Source organism: Electrophorus electricus, chromosome 17 (genome assembly GCF_041902795.1).
Source record: "Electrophorus electricus isolate QZ-2024a chromosome 17, ASM4190279v1, whole genome shotgun sequence".
Classification (NCBI taxonomy): Eukaryota; Metazoa; Chordata; class Actinopteri; order Gymnotiformes; family Gymnotidae; genus Electrophorus; species Electrophorus electricus.
The window spans coordinates 7,211,198-7,225,188 of NC_137513.1; the positions used below are offsets into that span (position 1 = coordinate 7,211,198).

At 40.6% G+C, this 13,991-nt stretch overlaps 1 protein-coding gene across 1 annotated transcript; it reads left to right on the forward strand.

Annotated features, from left to right (window-relative positions):
* The first annotated feature begins 24 nt into the window (after positions 1 to 24).
* LOC113574665 (E3 ubiquitin-protein ligase TRIM50) lies at positions 25 to 5,878 on the forward strand. Its single transcript, XM_081700471.1, has 7 exons — positions 25 to 1,071; positions 1,178 to 1,647; positions 2,596 to 2,691; positions 2,919 to 3,149; positions 3,885 to 3,907; positions 4,329 to 4,459; positions 4,710 to 5,878. Exons 2-7 carry the CDS (start codon positions 1,237 to 1,239, stop codon positions 5,267 to 5,269), a joined length of 1,452 nt encoding a protein of 483 aa, XP_081556597.1. The 5' UTR covers positions 25 to 1,071; positions 1,178 to 1,236; the 3' UTR covers positions 5,270 to 5,878.
* Positions 5,879 to 13,991: the final 8,113 nt, after the last annotated feature.

Consider the following 13,991-nt stretch of genomic DNA (forward strand, 5'->3'; position numbering starts at 1 on the left):
TAAATGCTGCCCCCTTTAGGTCTATTTTTCCCTTGGCCATAATGTGAACATTGGATTCAGACATTCATTGGGGAAAAAAAAAACATTTTAACTTTTTTTAAGTGAAACTTGAGCAGGGTCTTGGAAAAATGAAATATACACAGGTGTACTTCTTGTCATAAGGCTGGATTTCTGTTTGAAGAATATAATTAGTTTTGGGGCCACCTTAAATATAAATATGTATACACTGAATTTCATATCCAACCTAAAATAATTTATGTTCAGTAAATACTAAAATGTTTCTTTCAACATGTGTAAAATATATCCATAGTAACATTTTGTTACTTTAAAGGAACTTAAGGAGTCATAATGGCCCTCCAGGGACCAACTTGAGCCAAAAAACTACAAATCAGTTGCCTCTATCTTTTATGTCAGACATTGTTTACAGAAAATATTGCTTAGAAGGGAGAGGTGTTACCAGCAGAAAAGGAGTGAGGGTATTACTGGTGATGGAACACTGAAAAAAAGTAATTTTGTTACCAAGTAAAGAAGTAAATACAAAGTAGTCTTTATGGCCACCCTTGGCTTTTGTCATAACAGAGAACGTGACATCTGCAGTGTTAGTCTGAAATTCCTTTTAGTTCTTAATTTGCTTTCAACTATTTAATCTTTGATAACAGCAACATTACCTCATTGAGCTCAAGAGCTAGTATGACCTTGGATCATCAGGCAGTAGGAGAGGACTAGCACCCAACTAAGTGTTTGAAGAGTGCTACTGATAAGTCTACCCACTGAAGGTGACCCATAGTAAGAGTTCCCACACCTCCATTTGCAGCTGAATGTCGAAGCGAATTGAGGCATTGAGGGTTGACCTCCATTGTGTGAGGCTGAGGGTCAAAAAAGACCCGGATTAAAAAAGCAGAGCAACATTTAGCAAGAGCCTAGGAGCTGAAAGCAACGTTAGAGTGTGTCTTATCTTCCTTTTGTGGATAACCTTTGATAATCTCACTCCAGGGTCTGACTACCTTACTGCCACTTCAAGGAAAACAACCCAAAAGGAGCCCAGCTTGACAGGATGCATTTTTCTCCAAGGTAGAGAAAAACATCTTAGCCATGACCACCTTCATATCATCATGCTGTGCTGATTAGATCTTCACCCACCCTGTTGGCCTTTTCAACCTCTTTTTGCAACCCGTAGCACTTTCATTCAAGGCAGAGACAAAGCCAAGTGTAACGAGCTGCTCCCAACCGTGTCTGATGGACAGACGCAGGAGTCTTGAGTCACTGGAAGAGCAATTACGCTGCCCTGTATGCCTAGAGCTCTTCTCCGAGCCCCTCATGCTTGGATGCGGCCACTCGTACTGCCGCAGCTGTGTGCGCTCCATGGACGAGGCTGGAGCATTGGGCCAGCTCCAGTGCCCTGTGTGCCGCTGCGATGTGGATACTGACAGCCCCCCGCCCAATGTGGCGCTGGCACACATCGTGGACACCCTCCGGGAGATCAGCGCACCAGGTCACGGCCCACCAGAGGCATGCGATCAGCACCACAACCCCCTGAGCCTGTATTGTGAGGATGATCGAGCGCTGATCTGCGGTCTTTGTGGGAGCATCGGGGGCCATCGCACGCACAAGGTCACTCCCATCAGCAGTGTCTACAGTCGAATGAAGGTACAGAACATGGGTGCATAATGATTAGGTGCTCTTTTCAGCCTAATAAAAAATGAGTTGCCTTCAGTGAATGGGCAAACATTTACATATGGGCAAATTCATAACACAGCATAAATGCTTACATAGTATTAGCATGGTTGTGAGTCTTGAGCAAGGTTTTAATAAGACCACCATCCTGAAACATCCAGACAATAAGAATCATGTTGGCAGAAGCTATTGATGAAGGGCTAGAGAATGGCTTGAATGATATTGTGTGTAGGAACAAATAGGGTATAGACTCCAACTGTATACCTACAAGATACACTTACTAGGTAAAAGTTCCAAGCATGTTACAACTCTGGATACAAGCTGCAGATATTCAACACCAATCACAGATACTTGAGGTGAGATCATGTTAGAAGCAGAAAAAGAAATGAGCCTTTCATTTAACCTGTATTTATTATTATTATTATTAGTAGTAGTAGTAGTAGTAGTAGTAGTAGTAGTAGTAGTAGTGTCATTATTTATGCATTTAACCTTGAGTTGGTTTTTGGATCCGGACAAAAGATTTTTTAAATTCAAGAAGAACATAGTCCTTGGCTTTTTTAAGTCTTTTAGAACATGTCTATGCATAGAGGTTGAGAGGTTTCTTTAGTTGAATAGTTATAGGTCTTTACTTCCATACATATTTGTTGCATTGTACCTGGAAAATAATACAAATCTGTATTCAGTTAAAACAACTTAGAATTAATTATGTTTCCATATCATAATCTCAGCCATAACTGGATTTTCTGAGATTAAATTCAATTTCCTGTAATTATGTTAATCACTCTGCACCTAAAACACCTGAACTAAACATAATCCTGGAATACAAATATTGCTGTTTTCCAATTTTATTGCAAAAATGTTAAATACCTCAGGTAGAGATACAACAAAGTATTTTATCACTTGCATTTCTTCCTTTCTCAGGAAGACATTTCAAGTCTGATGACGGAGTTTCAGACTCAGAAGAGGAAACTCGAAGAGCAGCTTTGTAAAATGGCTTACAACAAGTCTCGCATTACCGTGAGTTAACTCTATTACCTCCAAGAAAATAAGACAAAGAAATGTGAACACATTTCACTCAGACTAATCTCTGGCTCTGGTTGTGGTAATGGTTAGGCCTTTCAGCACAATGACATGATGTCAAACAAGGTTATAAGGTTATTTCATCTTAAACTATCCAACTTGACTCTTTCAATTTACACTTTCATCTTAAAACTCTTTCCATGATTTTGTTTGCGTGTCTGCAGAACGAGACAGACGTGCTGAAGTGGGTGGTGCGGAAGGAGTTTGGGGAGCTGCGACGCTGTGTGGAGCTCGAGGAGGCCAGCTTCATGCAGAAGGTGGAGAGCACTGCCTCAGCCCTCATCTCCTCCATCCAGACCCAGGCCGACCACATGGGCCAACTGTTGACCAAGTTCCAGGAGGCTGAAGGCACGCTGGAGGCTCTGAGCAATGAAGGCCATCTGGACTTCATCACTGTGCGTGAAGAAGATGGGTGTGGTAGAGCAAGTGCTGGCTTTTTATGGTGTGGTGATTAAAAAAAAGTCTTCTGGACTCTGAACCTAGCCATGGAGCTGTGTGCAAGAGAAATGATTGTTTGTATGTGGGTTTGAGTTGCATGTTAGTTCATGGAGACTACTACCCTTAAAGACAATACAAATCTCTTCTATGAGCTCATCCAGTTTCAGTGCAGTAGAAATATAGAGCTTGGGTAATATGCAGTGGCTGATATAGTGTAGTGGGAAACAATGCTGCCTCCTCTGTGGGGGACAAGGAGTCCATCCCTGTCTAAGTCAATTTTCTATGCTATACCAATAAGACCTTGGCCATGAGTCCTAACATTACACTCGCCTACCACTGTAAGACGGTTGAAAAGCTGCTCTGGGTAAGAGTTTCTGTTAAATGAAACATGACATCTTTAAACTCATAGCCTTAAAGAGAGTTATTACACCCTAAACCACATCTTCTCTATTTTGATCCTAGCATAAAGCATATATAATGAAAGTATATTAAGAGAGGGTAGTAGAATGAATATTAGGATTTAATACCGCTGTAAGAGTTATGTCCTTTAAAAACAATTAGTAATTTAAAATAACTAATAATACAAACTTTAATTTTTTAACATTCTAACTTGAATTTTTAATTTGACTTTGAAAAGTACTTTTTCTTGTTGATTTTTTAAATTTTAATTTAACTGTTTTATACCTTTTTAGAAATATGGATCCATTGCTCCAAGGTAAGAAACAAAACAAAATATGTTTCTGAATTTCCTTAGCTCATCAGAGTCAAGTCAATGTCCTACAGTGTGTATTTCTCTCTGGCCTCTTTTCAGTGTTTATATCAGTAATCCTAGAAATATCATTATGGTGCTGATCTGAAATACTTCCTATTACTCTTGTAACAATTTTAAGCTCTGTTTACAACACTATTCAGAGCTGCTAACAGTAATGAAAGGACATCAGGCTTTCTAATCAAACAAAGAGGCTGACTTTTGAGTGTAGAGCACAAGCTCTGTCACCACCCTCTCCAGCTGACTGAATAGTCAGACTGTACTCTAGCAGTTTCCAGAAGGTTCTGTCATAGAATACATGGCAGCTGGAACCAAGACCTCTCTTATGGTGAGGGAATGGGTGATGAAGCTTCGTGGGACACTGTAGGTTTCGAGAGAGCCAGCAAATGGAGAAGAGGAAGGAGAGGACTTACAGCTCCATCACCTTTAACCCAGGCTTCAACCACAGTGACATCAAACTCACGGTGTGGAAACGATTACACAGGAGGGTTTTACCAGGTAAACAGTGTGCTCGGTCACTGACAAAAGCAATAGCACATAATACAGAATAGGGGATACCTTAGCTAAGGCCCCAACAAATATTTTCTATTAGGTTGAAAACAGTCACTTTGCTTGCTAGCTGTTGGCCAAGTTCCTTGTCATAGACTGTTTAAAAAGTACTATTTTTCTTATTAACTTGAGTAAGCTATGCATGTATGTACTATGTATGCTACTGAGGATGTATAAGTAGACGCTTCCTTTTCTGCAGCTGCCGAATGTCTCAAATTTGACCCACTCACAGCCCACCCAATGCTTCAGTTCAACCAAGACCACACGAGTGTGGAGTGCGGCGTGCTCGTCAACCGCTTACCCAACAACCCCGAACGCTTCAGCTACAGTTACTGTGTGTTAGCCAGCCGTGGCTTCTCCGCGGGCAAGCACTACTGGGAAGTTCAGGTGGGCGAAAAGCCCAAATGGCGGATCGGAATAATCAAAGGAACCACGTGCCGCAAAAGCAAAATCGCCAAGAGCCCCGAGGGCGGAGTATGGCTGCTCGGCCTGAAGGAGGGCCGACTCTACGAGGCTTTTGCTAGCCCTCGCGTCCCGCTGCCTCTTGTGAGTCAGCCGCACCGCCTAGGCCTCTTCTTGGACTATGAGAGGGGCAAGCTGACGTTCTATAATGCAGATAGCCCAGACGAGCTGGGATTCATATACTCCTATCAGGCCGAACTGCAGGGTAAAGTCTACCCACTGTTTGACGTGTGTTGGCACGAGCGCAGTGCAAACAAGCTGCCAATTTCCCTGCCCCAACCACTCTCTGAGGCCTGAGTAGAGAAGTTGGGGGAGGGGAGAGAGATCAACCTGGAACCAATCATTCTGCTTCCGCATGCACCCTGTTCCTCTCTGCAGATTCAGACTCGTTTTTGTCCAGTCAGCCTGAAGAACGCCTTCACTGTTATGACTTTATTTGGTGCCTATGTCCAATGCTTGTACATAAAAATGTTAGCATGCAAATTGTAGGCTTTGCTGTGTATCAGAAGTCAACTGTTATGGCTTCTTTAATTTCCATATCTGATTCAGGGGTCCAGCTAAAACTTGGTCACAGCAATGGATCCCGAGTGAGCGCCACATGGATGTTATACTTATTCATTGTACAATCATATACATATGAACTGTGATTTTAGATTAGCAAAATGTTGATCCTGTAATGAAATTGGCCATAAAGGAAAGGGTCAGAGATATATTGGCACTTTCTAGATGTTCTGGAATTCCCGACCTGACCAATCAGATTAAACATTTTTAATTTCAGCTTTGTTAGATAACAGCTTTATTAGATATTCTGGCATTATCTGTCATATCTAGGCTTATGAGAGTTGTCTGCTTTTCTGTGCAGCTAGGACATGTCCTCAACATAATGCCATACTTTGTCTCCTTTAATATTTTGAAATAAAAGACTGAAAATCATTGCAATATCATTTGTGTTGGTGTTTTCCAAAGCAAAATATCACGTAACCTCTAGCCATTAATCTCACTCTCTACTGTTTACTGTAATTGCTATGTCAGGCATGGAAGGCTCTGGGAATAGTATTATGATATGGCAAGGGTTGGATTTTGGTTTGATTTGTCACTTCCAAGCCATGATGTAATAAATGGATGTTAATTTTTGCATCCATATAGGATCAAAAATGCCTGAATCCCTTGGAAAATATGAATACATACATGCCATACAATACAATGTAATGGGGATGGGGTAAATGTTTTATTAACCACTAGGTGGCAGTGAAGGTATTTCTGTATATGCCTTAAATACACATTGACCCATCAGCTTGTATCTGAACAGAATTTATTGTCATCAGATTGTCATACAAACCCTAAAAGTAGATCAAGAGAACCAAAGCAAACAAATTAGACAAAAATATTAGACTTTGTCATTTATTTACTGAGGAAAATGATCCAATAATTCTATATCTGGAGTGGCAAAAGTATAGATACCTTTGATTTCCATATCTTGTGTGACACTAGTGCAGAAATACTTGTAAATGTTTCCAGTAATTGTTGATTAGTCCTGCCCATTAGCTTAGAGGAAATTAGCCCATTCCTCCACACAAAACAGCTTCAACTCAGTTATGTTGGTGGGTTTTTTCCCATGAACTGCTTGCTTCAGGTCCTTCCACAATATTTCCATTAGATTAAGGTCAAGACTTTGATTGGCTACTCCAAAATCTTAACTTTATTCTTCTTTAACCATTCTTTAGTAGAACGCCTTGTTTGCTTAGAGCTGTTGTCTTGCTGCATGACCCACATTCTCTTGAGATTCTGCTGGTATAATTCAGAATTCATGGTTCCATCAATGATGGCAATCCGTCCTGGACCAGATGCAAAAAAAAAGGCACAAACCATAATACTACCATGTTTCACAGAAAGGATTGGGTTTTTAATGCTGGAATGCAGTGTTTTCCTTTCTCTAAACATAATGCTTCTCATTTAAATCAAAAAGATATATTTTGGTTTTATCCATCCACAAAACATTGTTCCAACAGCCTTCTGGCTTGTCCATGTGATCTTTCCAAACTGCAGAGGGGCAGCAATGTTCTTTTTGGAGAACAGCGACTTTCTCTTTGCAACCCTGCCATGCACACCATTGTTGTTCAGTGTTCTCCTGATGGTAGTCTCTTTAACATTAAACTTAGCCAATGTGAGAAACCTTAGCCTTGTAAACCCGCAAACTGTTGCACAATTTTTTCTTGGCATGATCTTTGATCGTCTCCCACGCCTGGGGAGGGTAATAATGGTCTTGAATTTCCTCCATTTGTATACAATCTGACTGGACTGTTGGAGTCCAAACTCATTAGATTTGGTTTTATAAATATTACGACCCCATCTAGGATGGGAGACCATAACATAGGGTTTGAGTATAACAGTAACAACAATAGCAGTAATCTTGGCAGTGGTAGCTGAGTGGTTAAGATGCTTGACTTGTAATTAGAAGGTTGTTGGTTTGAGCCCCACCACTGCCAAGTAGTTCTCACTCATAATTTTATATGCAGTGTTCAACAGCATGTAGACTCAGTCATAATTGTAAGTTGCTTTGTATAAAAGTGTCAGCTAAATGCCATAAATGAAATGCAAGCCAGAAAAGGTCAACTGTATTTACAAGTTTAGTGTTGATATACAGAAATATACAAGAAACTGGTACAACTGTGGCCCAGGCCAACAAGACACTAGAAACAAAAGGACACCTAACAAAAAGAAACATACAATGACCCAAACAAAGTGGCAGCCACTCCCTACACACCAATGTGTAAAACAACTACTATATAAGAAAAATAATAGCCAAACCAACAAGGGGGAACGTAAAGCATAAGTCAAAGGGAAACCAAAGTCATATAACCAAATTGAAACAACAAAATATCACATAAGTAAACAGAAGCATAAGCACCATCAACAATAATAACACCCACTTCTCTAATCAGATGAAAAGTTCATCTTCCCTCCTCCTCCTCTTATATGGTCACACCAGATTGTCATCCCATTGACTGACAATACTAGACTCAAATTTCATCTTCAAATTATCTGCTAATCCTAAAGGTTCACATACTTTTGTCACATTTTGAATAAATAAATGAGAGTATAATATTTGCCTGATCATTTATTTGATTTGGTTCACTATCCACTTTTAGGACTTGTTTAACAGTCTGATGAAGTTTTAGGTCAAATTTATACAGAACATCTAAGGGGTTCGCAAACTTTAAAGCACCACTGTATGTCAAACCATTAAAGCTTCACACAGGGCCCAGCCCACTCACTACCAGAAATGACAACATCACAAGCTCTTCACAGGGAACATCAGGTATGCACCTCCCGTCATCCACGTTTTGCTGAATTAAGCCCACGATACCTCCACAAGGCTCAACAGTGACATCTGCCATCCCTGCCCTACTCCCTCCAAGATCACAATTAAACCAAGCCGTACCTGTTTAAACTGGCCTCCCTGGTGGCTATATCCAGCCCCATTGGCATGCTCAGTGCCACCAGTTCCATCTGGATCTACCACATTACACAATGTCACAGCAACCCACTCAACTACCCAGTACTCCATGTACCTGGAACACCATACAGGTCAGCCTTTTCACCTTCATTTCCCCAGCTAGTCTGTGCTTTCCTCATCTACAGCCACTGACTAGCTCTTTCAGCTACTTTTGATAACTCCTTTACAACTACCCTTGGTTTACGGCGTCCAAAACCAAATTGCACAAGCAAAGTTGTGGCAAAATATAGCTACAAATCCTGCAACACCTATCTCTACCAGTCTTATATGTGCCTGCCACCTAGGTTCTCTAACCTCACCAACTGCATCCTCAAACAGAATTGTTTATTTTCAAAGTACAACAATATGTCATAGCAAAAATTGTCAGAGGCCATCTAATAAGAGACAGCAAGACAAACTGGAGACACTACAATTTCAATTTACCTGATAAACATTATTGCTCCTTTTGGAATTGGAGAAGGTTATTAATAGCATTGCTTGCTTTTTTCATTTAATGCTGAACTATACCATCTACCTAAATTCTTAACTGACTTCTCCAGTATAAAAAGTATCAATTCCCAAGTTTTTCTTTCATAATTGACAAAATTGTTAAAACTGTCACCTACTGGTGGAATATTTAGGATTAGCTCCATCTCGTTGGTCTAATTCTTATCAGAGTACACGCCATCAAAATGCCCCTCTAATTAATGTTTTTCCAACTTTCCTTCTCCCAGATTTCTTTTTACTGAACAAGGTTTCACAAAATTAAAATTCCTAAAGAAGGCTGCTCTGGCATGCTCATTCCTTTTCCTCTTGTTCCTCAAGTCCTCTGCTCTCCTCAACACATCCAGCCTAACCTCCAGCTTTTTCTGCTGTGTATTAATATCCTTTTTCCTCCTCCTCTTCTCACTACCACTGCTTTCTAAGTGACCTTAACTCCTAGATGAGTCTGTCTATTTCTACTTTCATTTAACCATTGTGAGAGGGCACTGGGCCAATTGGACCACAACCTCGTACACCTCACGACCCTGTACAAACCAGGGGTTTCAGAGACAGCCAGTAATCACCAGGACAATGAGTGAGTGGTCACCCAAGGTCATGCCATCACTGGAGGGTTGTTTTGAAGCCACCCAGTGGGATGGATGTTCTTTGTGACTCACGCAATCATGGCATAGATAGGATAACATTATGCATCACAGACTACATAAATTTCTGTGTGGATTCTGTTCTACTCCCAAAGACTATCCAATGCTTTCTCAAGCCATGAGCTACAAGCAACTTAAAATATTTTCTGAACTAGAAGAAAAAGCCCTTTAGGACAGGGGACAGGAATGGGATGAAGAAGGTACAAAAAGAGCTCAAAGCAAGGATTAAAGAGGCCAAAGAGGACTACAAGACTAAGTTGGAGACTAATTTGGAGCAGAGGAATGTATGATATATGGCAAGGCCTGAAAGACATCACAGGAACATCAAACTCAGAACATCAGATGAGGGCAACTATGAATGGGTGAATGAGTTAAACCAGTTTTTATATGGTTGACTCTCTGGCTCTCTTCCTGCTCCATCATCTTCTACTCTGTCTCCAGTGGTCTTGCAACTTAACGCCTTTGCACAACAACAGCCACCACCATTGCAGATTAATACCTATACACAACAACTACCATTGAACAGATTAATGCCTATACACAAGAATAACCACCACTGAAGCAGATTAATGTCTATACACAACAACAGCCACCACCATTGCAGATTAATACTTATACAAAACAATAGCCACCACCACTGAGAGAGATTAATGCCTATACACAACAACAGCCAATACTGTTACAGAGTAATGCCTATATATGACAACAACCACATGCATTCACCGTCCTTCCCTCCTCCAGTCTGAACATTGATTGATTGAAACCTTTATTGCCCCTTTATTGACACAACAATTAAGAAGTATAATTAAAAAGTGCATAATCTGAAGTGTCCATGTTACTGTATCTAAACTATTCAATAATTGAATGCTCCTCAACACAAATTATATGATGGCTCATTTTGTTTTTGTTTTGGGTATTCGAAACCTTGAGGGGCATTAGAACCAATGCTTTTAACATTAGAACTAATGCTTTTAACATTAGAACTAATGCTTTTAACATTAGAACCAATGCTTTTAACATTAGAACTAATGATTTTCCTACCCCTTTTTTTCATATCTCGCTTGCACTGATCAACCCACTCCATCCCCACTGCACTCAAAACCAGTCCAACAGCTCCATTCTAGCATTCACTGCCAACAAGTTGGAAAAAAACTCGAGGGCAAAGCCACAGGACCAGAAGGCCTAAGAGACTGAGACTGTGTGCTGAGCAGCTGTGTGGAATTCTTCAGCACATCTTGAGCTGTAGCCAAGAAAATGTTGTACTCAAATGGAAAACATCTTCTGTCCCCAAGAAGAAACAGCAAGTGGCACTAAATGACTGCTGGCCTGTTTCTCTGACATCCCACCTGAAGAAGACACTGGAAAGGCTGGCTCACTTGAAACCACTGGTCAGACCAGCAATGGACCCGCTGCAGTCTGCATATCAGGATGGCATTGGAGTGCATGATGTGGTTATCTACTTGTTGGACAAAGCAAATTCCCTTCTGGACACAATGGGCACTACTGTGAAGATCATATTTTTTGATTTCCCCAATGCATTCAACTTTAGACAGCCTATGTCACTTGGGGGGATGTTTTGGCTGATGCAGGTAGATGAATCCATCATCTCATGGATAATGGACTACTTGACTGGTCATCCCCAGTTTGTGAGGCTGTAGGGCTGAGTTTCAGACATGGCCAAGTGTAGCACTGGCACTCCTCAGGGAACTGCACTAGTATTGTTCCTGCTCATTCTGTACAGAAATTGTCAGATAACATGGACATTGTGGGGTGTATCAGGAACGGACAGGAGGGTGAATACAGGAAAATGGTGATGGACTTTGTCAACTGGTATGAATTGAACCAGCTTAAAATCAACATTAGGAAGATGAAGGAGATAGTGGTAGACTTTAGGTAGTCCAAACCTCCCCTGCCACCAGTCACCATTGATGGAATGGATGTGGAGGTAGGCGGTACTTACAAATAACTTTGTGTGCACTTAGACAATCCAGACTGAAATTTTACCACCTATGCAGTGTTCAAGAATGGACTTTGCATTTTCTGAGGAGATTGAGGTCCTTTTTGGTGTGTACAAATTTCTTATGGATATTTTATCAGTAATCTATGCTGTCGTGTGCTGGGACAACAGTATCAACAACAGAGCTCTGAACATACTGATAAAGAAAGCTGGCTCTGTTGTAAGAGTCAAGCTGAGCACTCTGGAGATGGTAGCAGAACAACAGACACTCAATAAACTGCTCACCATTTTAGACAATACATCATATCCCCTGCATAAAATGGTGGAGAAACAGAAAAGAATTCAGTGACAGACTGATATAGCTTCACTGTGCTAAAAAACGACGCATGAGGTCTTTCCTCTCCATTGCAATAAGATGATACAACAAGTCTCCTTTCTGTAGGGACACTACTGATCTCCTGCTTTCTGAACTGTGGTGAGCTACACTATACAGATCCACACGGATATACCCTGATCTCTGTTACTAATTGTTATGTAATTGTTATGTTTCATTTTGCACTTTAGACTGAGTACTGTGTCACTGATGTTCTTGATAATTATCTTCTGACAATCTAACACCTCTTTCCTGTATTATTGAAGGTATACCTGGTGATACTGCTCATGTACATGTCATGTACATACCTCATATATGTATATAGATACATCTTGCTCTTGTAATTTTATTCGCTCATGTAATTGTATTTCTAGGAAGTACTTCTGTAACTTATCCCTATTTTTGGCTATCTTATGCATGCTCTTGTGTAGTATATATGCTACTGTGAGTCTGCCATTTCCTTTGGTAGCATTATCTTACTTGATGCCTTGAGCTTATTATTCCTTCCCCCTTTTTCCTTTTTCTGAAAAATACCAAACCTTGCCATCCAATATTCATAAATAACTTTACCTAAGCTGTTCAGTTTATCCTCTGCTGATCCCTTTAAACCGGCCACAACGCCTTTCAGATCATCATTAACACTCCTTCAACCTTCCCTATCTGCTGCACCTGGCCATTTTACCTTTACTCTCTCTTGTTCGTTCAACAATTGTTTCACCCTCTCCTGTTCTCCATTCCTCTAGCTAACATTAGTTTCACCTTCCTGTATACCTGTGCATGGAGTACAGCGTGCTTGTGACCCGCTTAACAAACAAACCTGAATGCTTCAGCTACAGTTACTGCATGTTGGCCAGCTGTGGCTTCTCTGTGGGAAATCACTACTGGGAGGTTCAGGTGGGCCAAAAGCCCAAATAGTGGATCAGGATAATCAAAGGAACCACGTGCCATGCTGACTCGGCCTCTTCATGGACTACAAGAGGGGTGAGCTGATGTTCTATAACACAGATAGCCCAGACGAGCTGGGATTCATTTACTCCTATCAGGCCGAGCTGTAGGGCAAAGTCTACCCACTGTTTGACATGTTGGCACAAGCACAGTGCAAACAAGCTGCCAATTTCCTAGCCCCAGCCACTTGGACATAAAAATTATATCATGCAAAATGTAGTCTTTACTATGTATCAGAAGTCAGCTGTTATGGCTTCTTTGTTTTCCATATCTGATTCAGGGGTCCAGCTAAAACATGGTCACAGAAATGGATCCCAAGTGAGCACCACAGGGATGTTGTACTTAAACATAAAGACTGCGCATTTAGATGAACAAAATATTGACCTTGTCATGGCATTATCATGGTCATAAAGGTGAAGGAAAGGGTCAGAGATATGACAGCCCCACCTAGATGTTCTGGAACTCCTGACCCCAAAGAGATGAAAATCTTTTAATTTCTAACCGCTTTGTCAGAAATTCTGGCTGTCATATATAGGCTCTTTGCAGCTAGGGCAAGTCCTCAGGATAATGCCATACTTTCACTCCTTTAATATTTTACAATAAATTGTCTTTTATTGTCATTGTCTTTAATCATTGCAGTATCATTTGTGGTAGTGAGTCCTGAAGGAAAATATCACGTGACCTCTAGCCATTAATCTCACTCTGTACTGTTTATTGTAATTGCTATGTCAGTCTTGGAAGCATCTGGGAATAGTATTAGGATATGGCAAGGTTTGGAGTTTGCTTTGATTTGTCACTTCCAAGCCATGACATAATGAATGGATATTAAATTTAGCATTCATATAGGATCTAAAACAAATGCCTGAAGCTTTTTGAAAATATTAATACATGCATGCCATATGATGTAATGTAAGATGGGACGGAGTACATGTTTTATTAACCAGCAGGTGGCAGTGAAGGTGTTTCTGTATATGCCTTAAATACACAAGAACTCATCACCTTGTAGCTGAACAGAATTTATTGTGATCTTCAAATTCTTTATAAAACATAAACTGAATTCTTATCTTAAAGGACAAACAAATAAATAAACTCATTTTATGTCC

Coding starts and splice junctions, on each gene's coding strand:
- LOC113574665 (XM_081700471.1), top strand. CDS start 1,237: ATGGACAGACGCAGGAGTCTTGAGTCACTGGAAGAGCAATTACGCTGC. Junction 3,150..3,884: donor GCCATCTGGACTTCATCACT/GTGCGTGAAGAA, acceptor ATACCTTTTTAG/AAATATGGATCCATTGCTCC. Junction 3,908..4,328: donor TATGGATCCATTGCTCCAAG/GTAAGAAACAAA, acceptor GGGACACTGTAG/GTTTCGAGAGAGCCAGCAAA.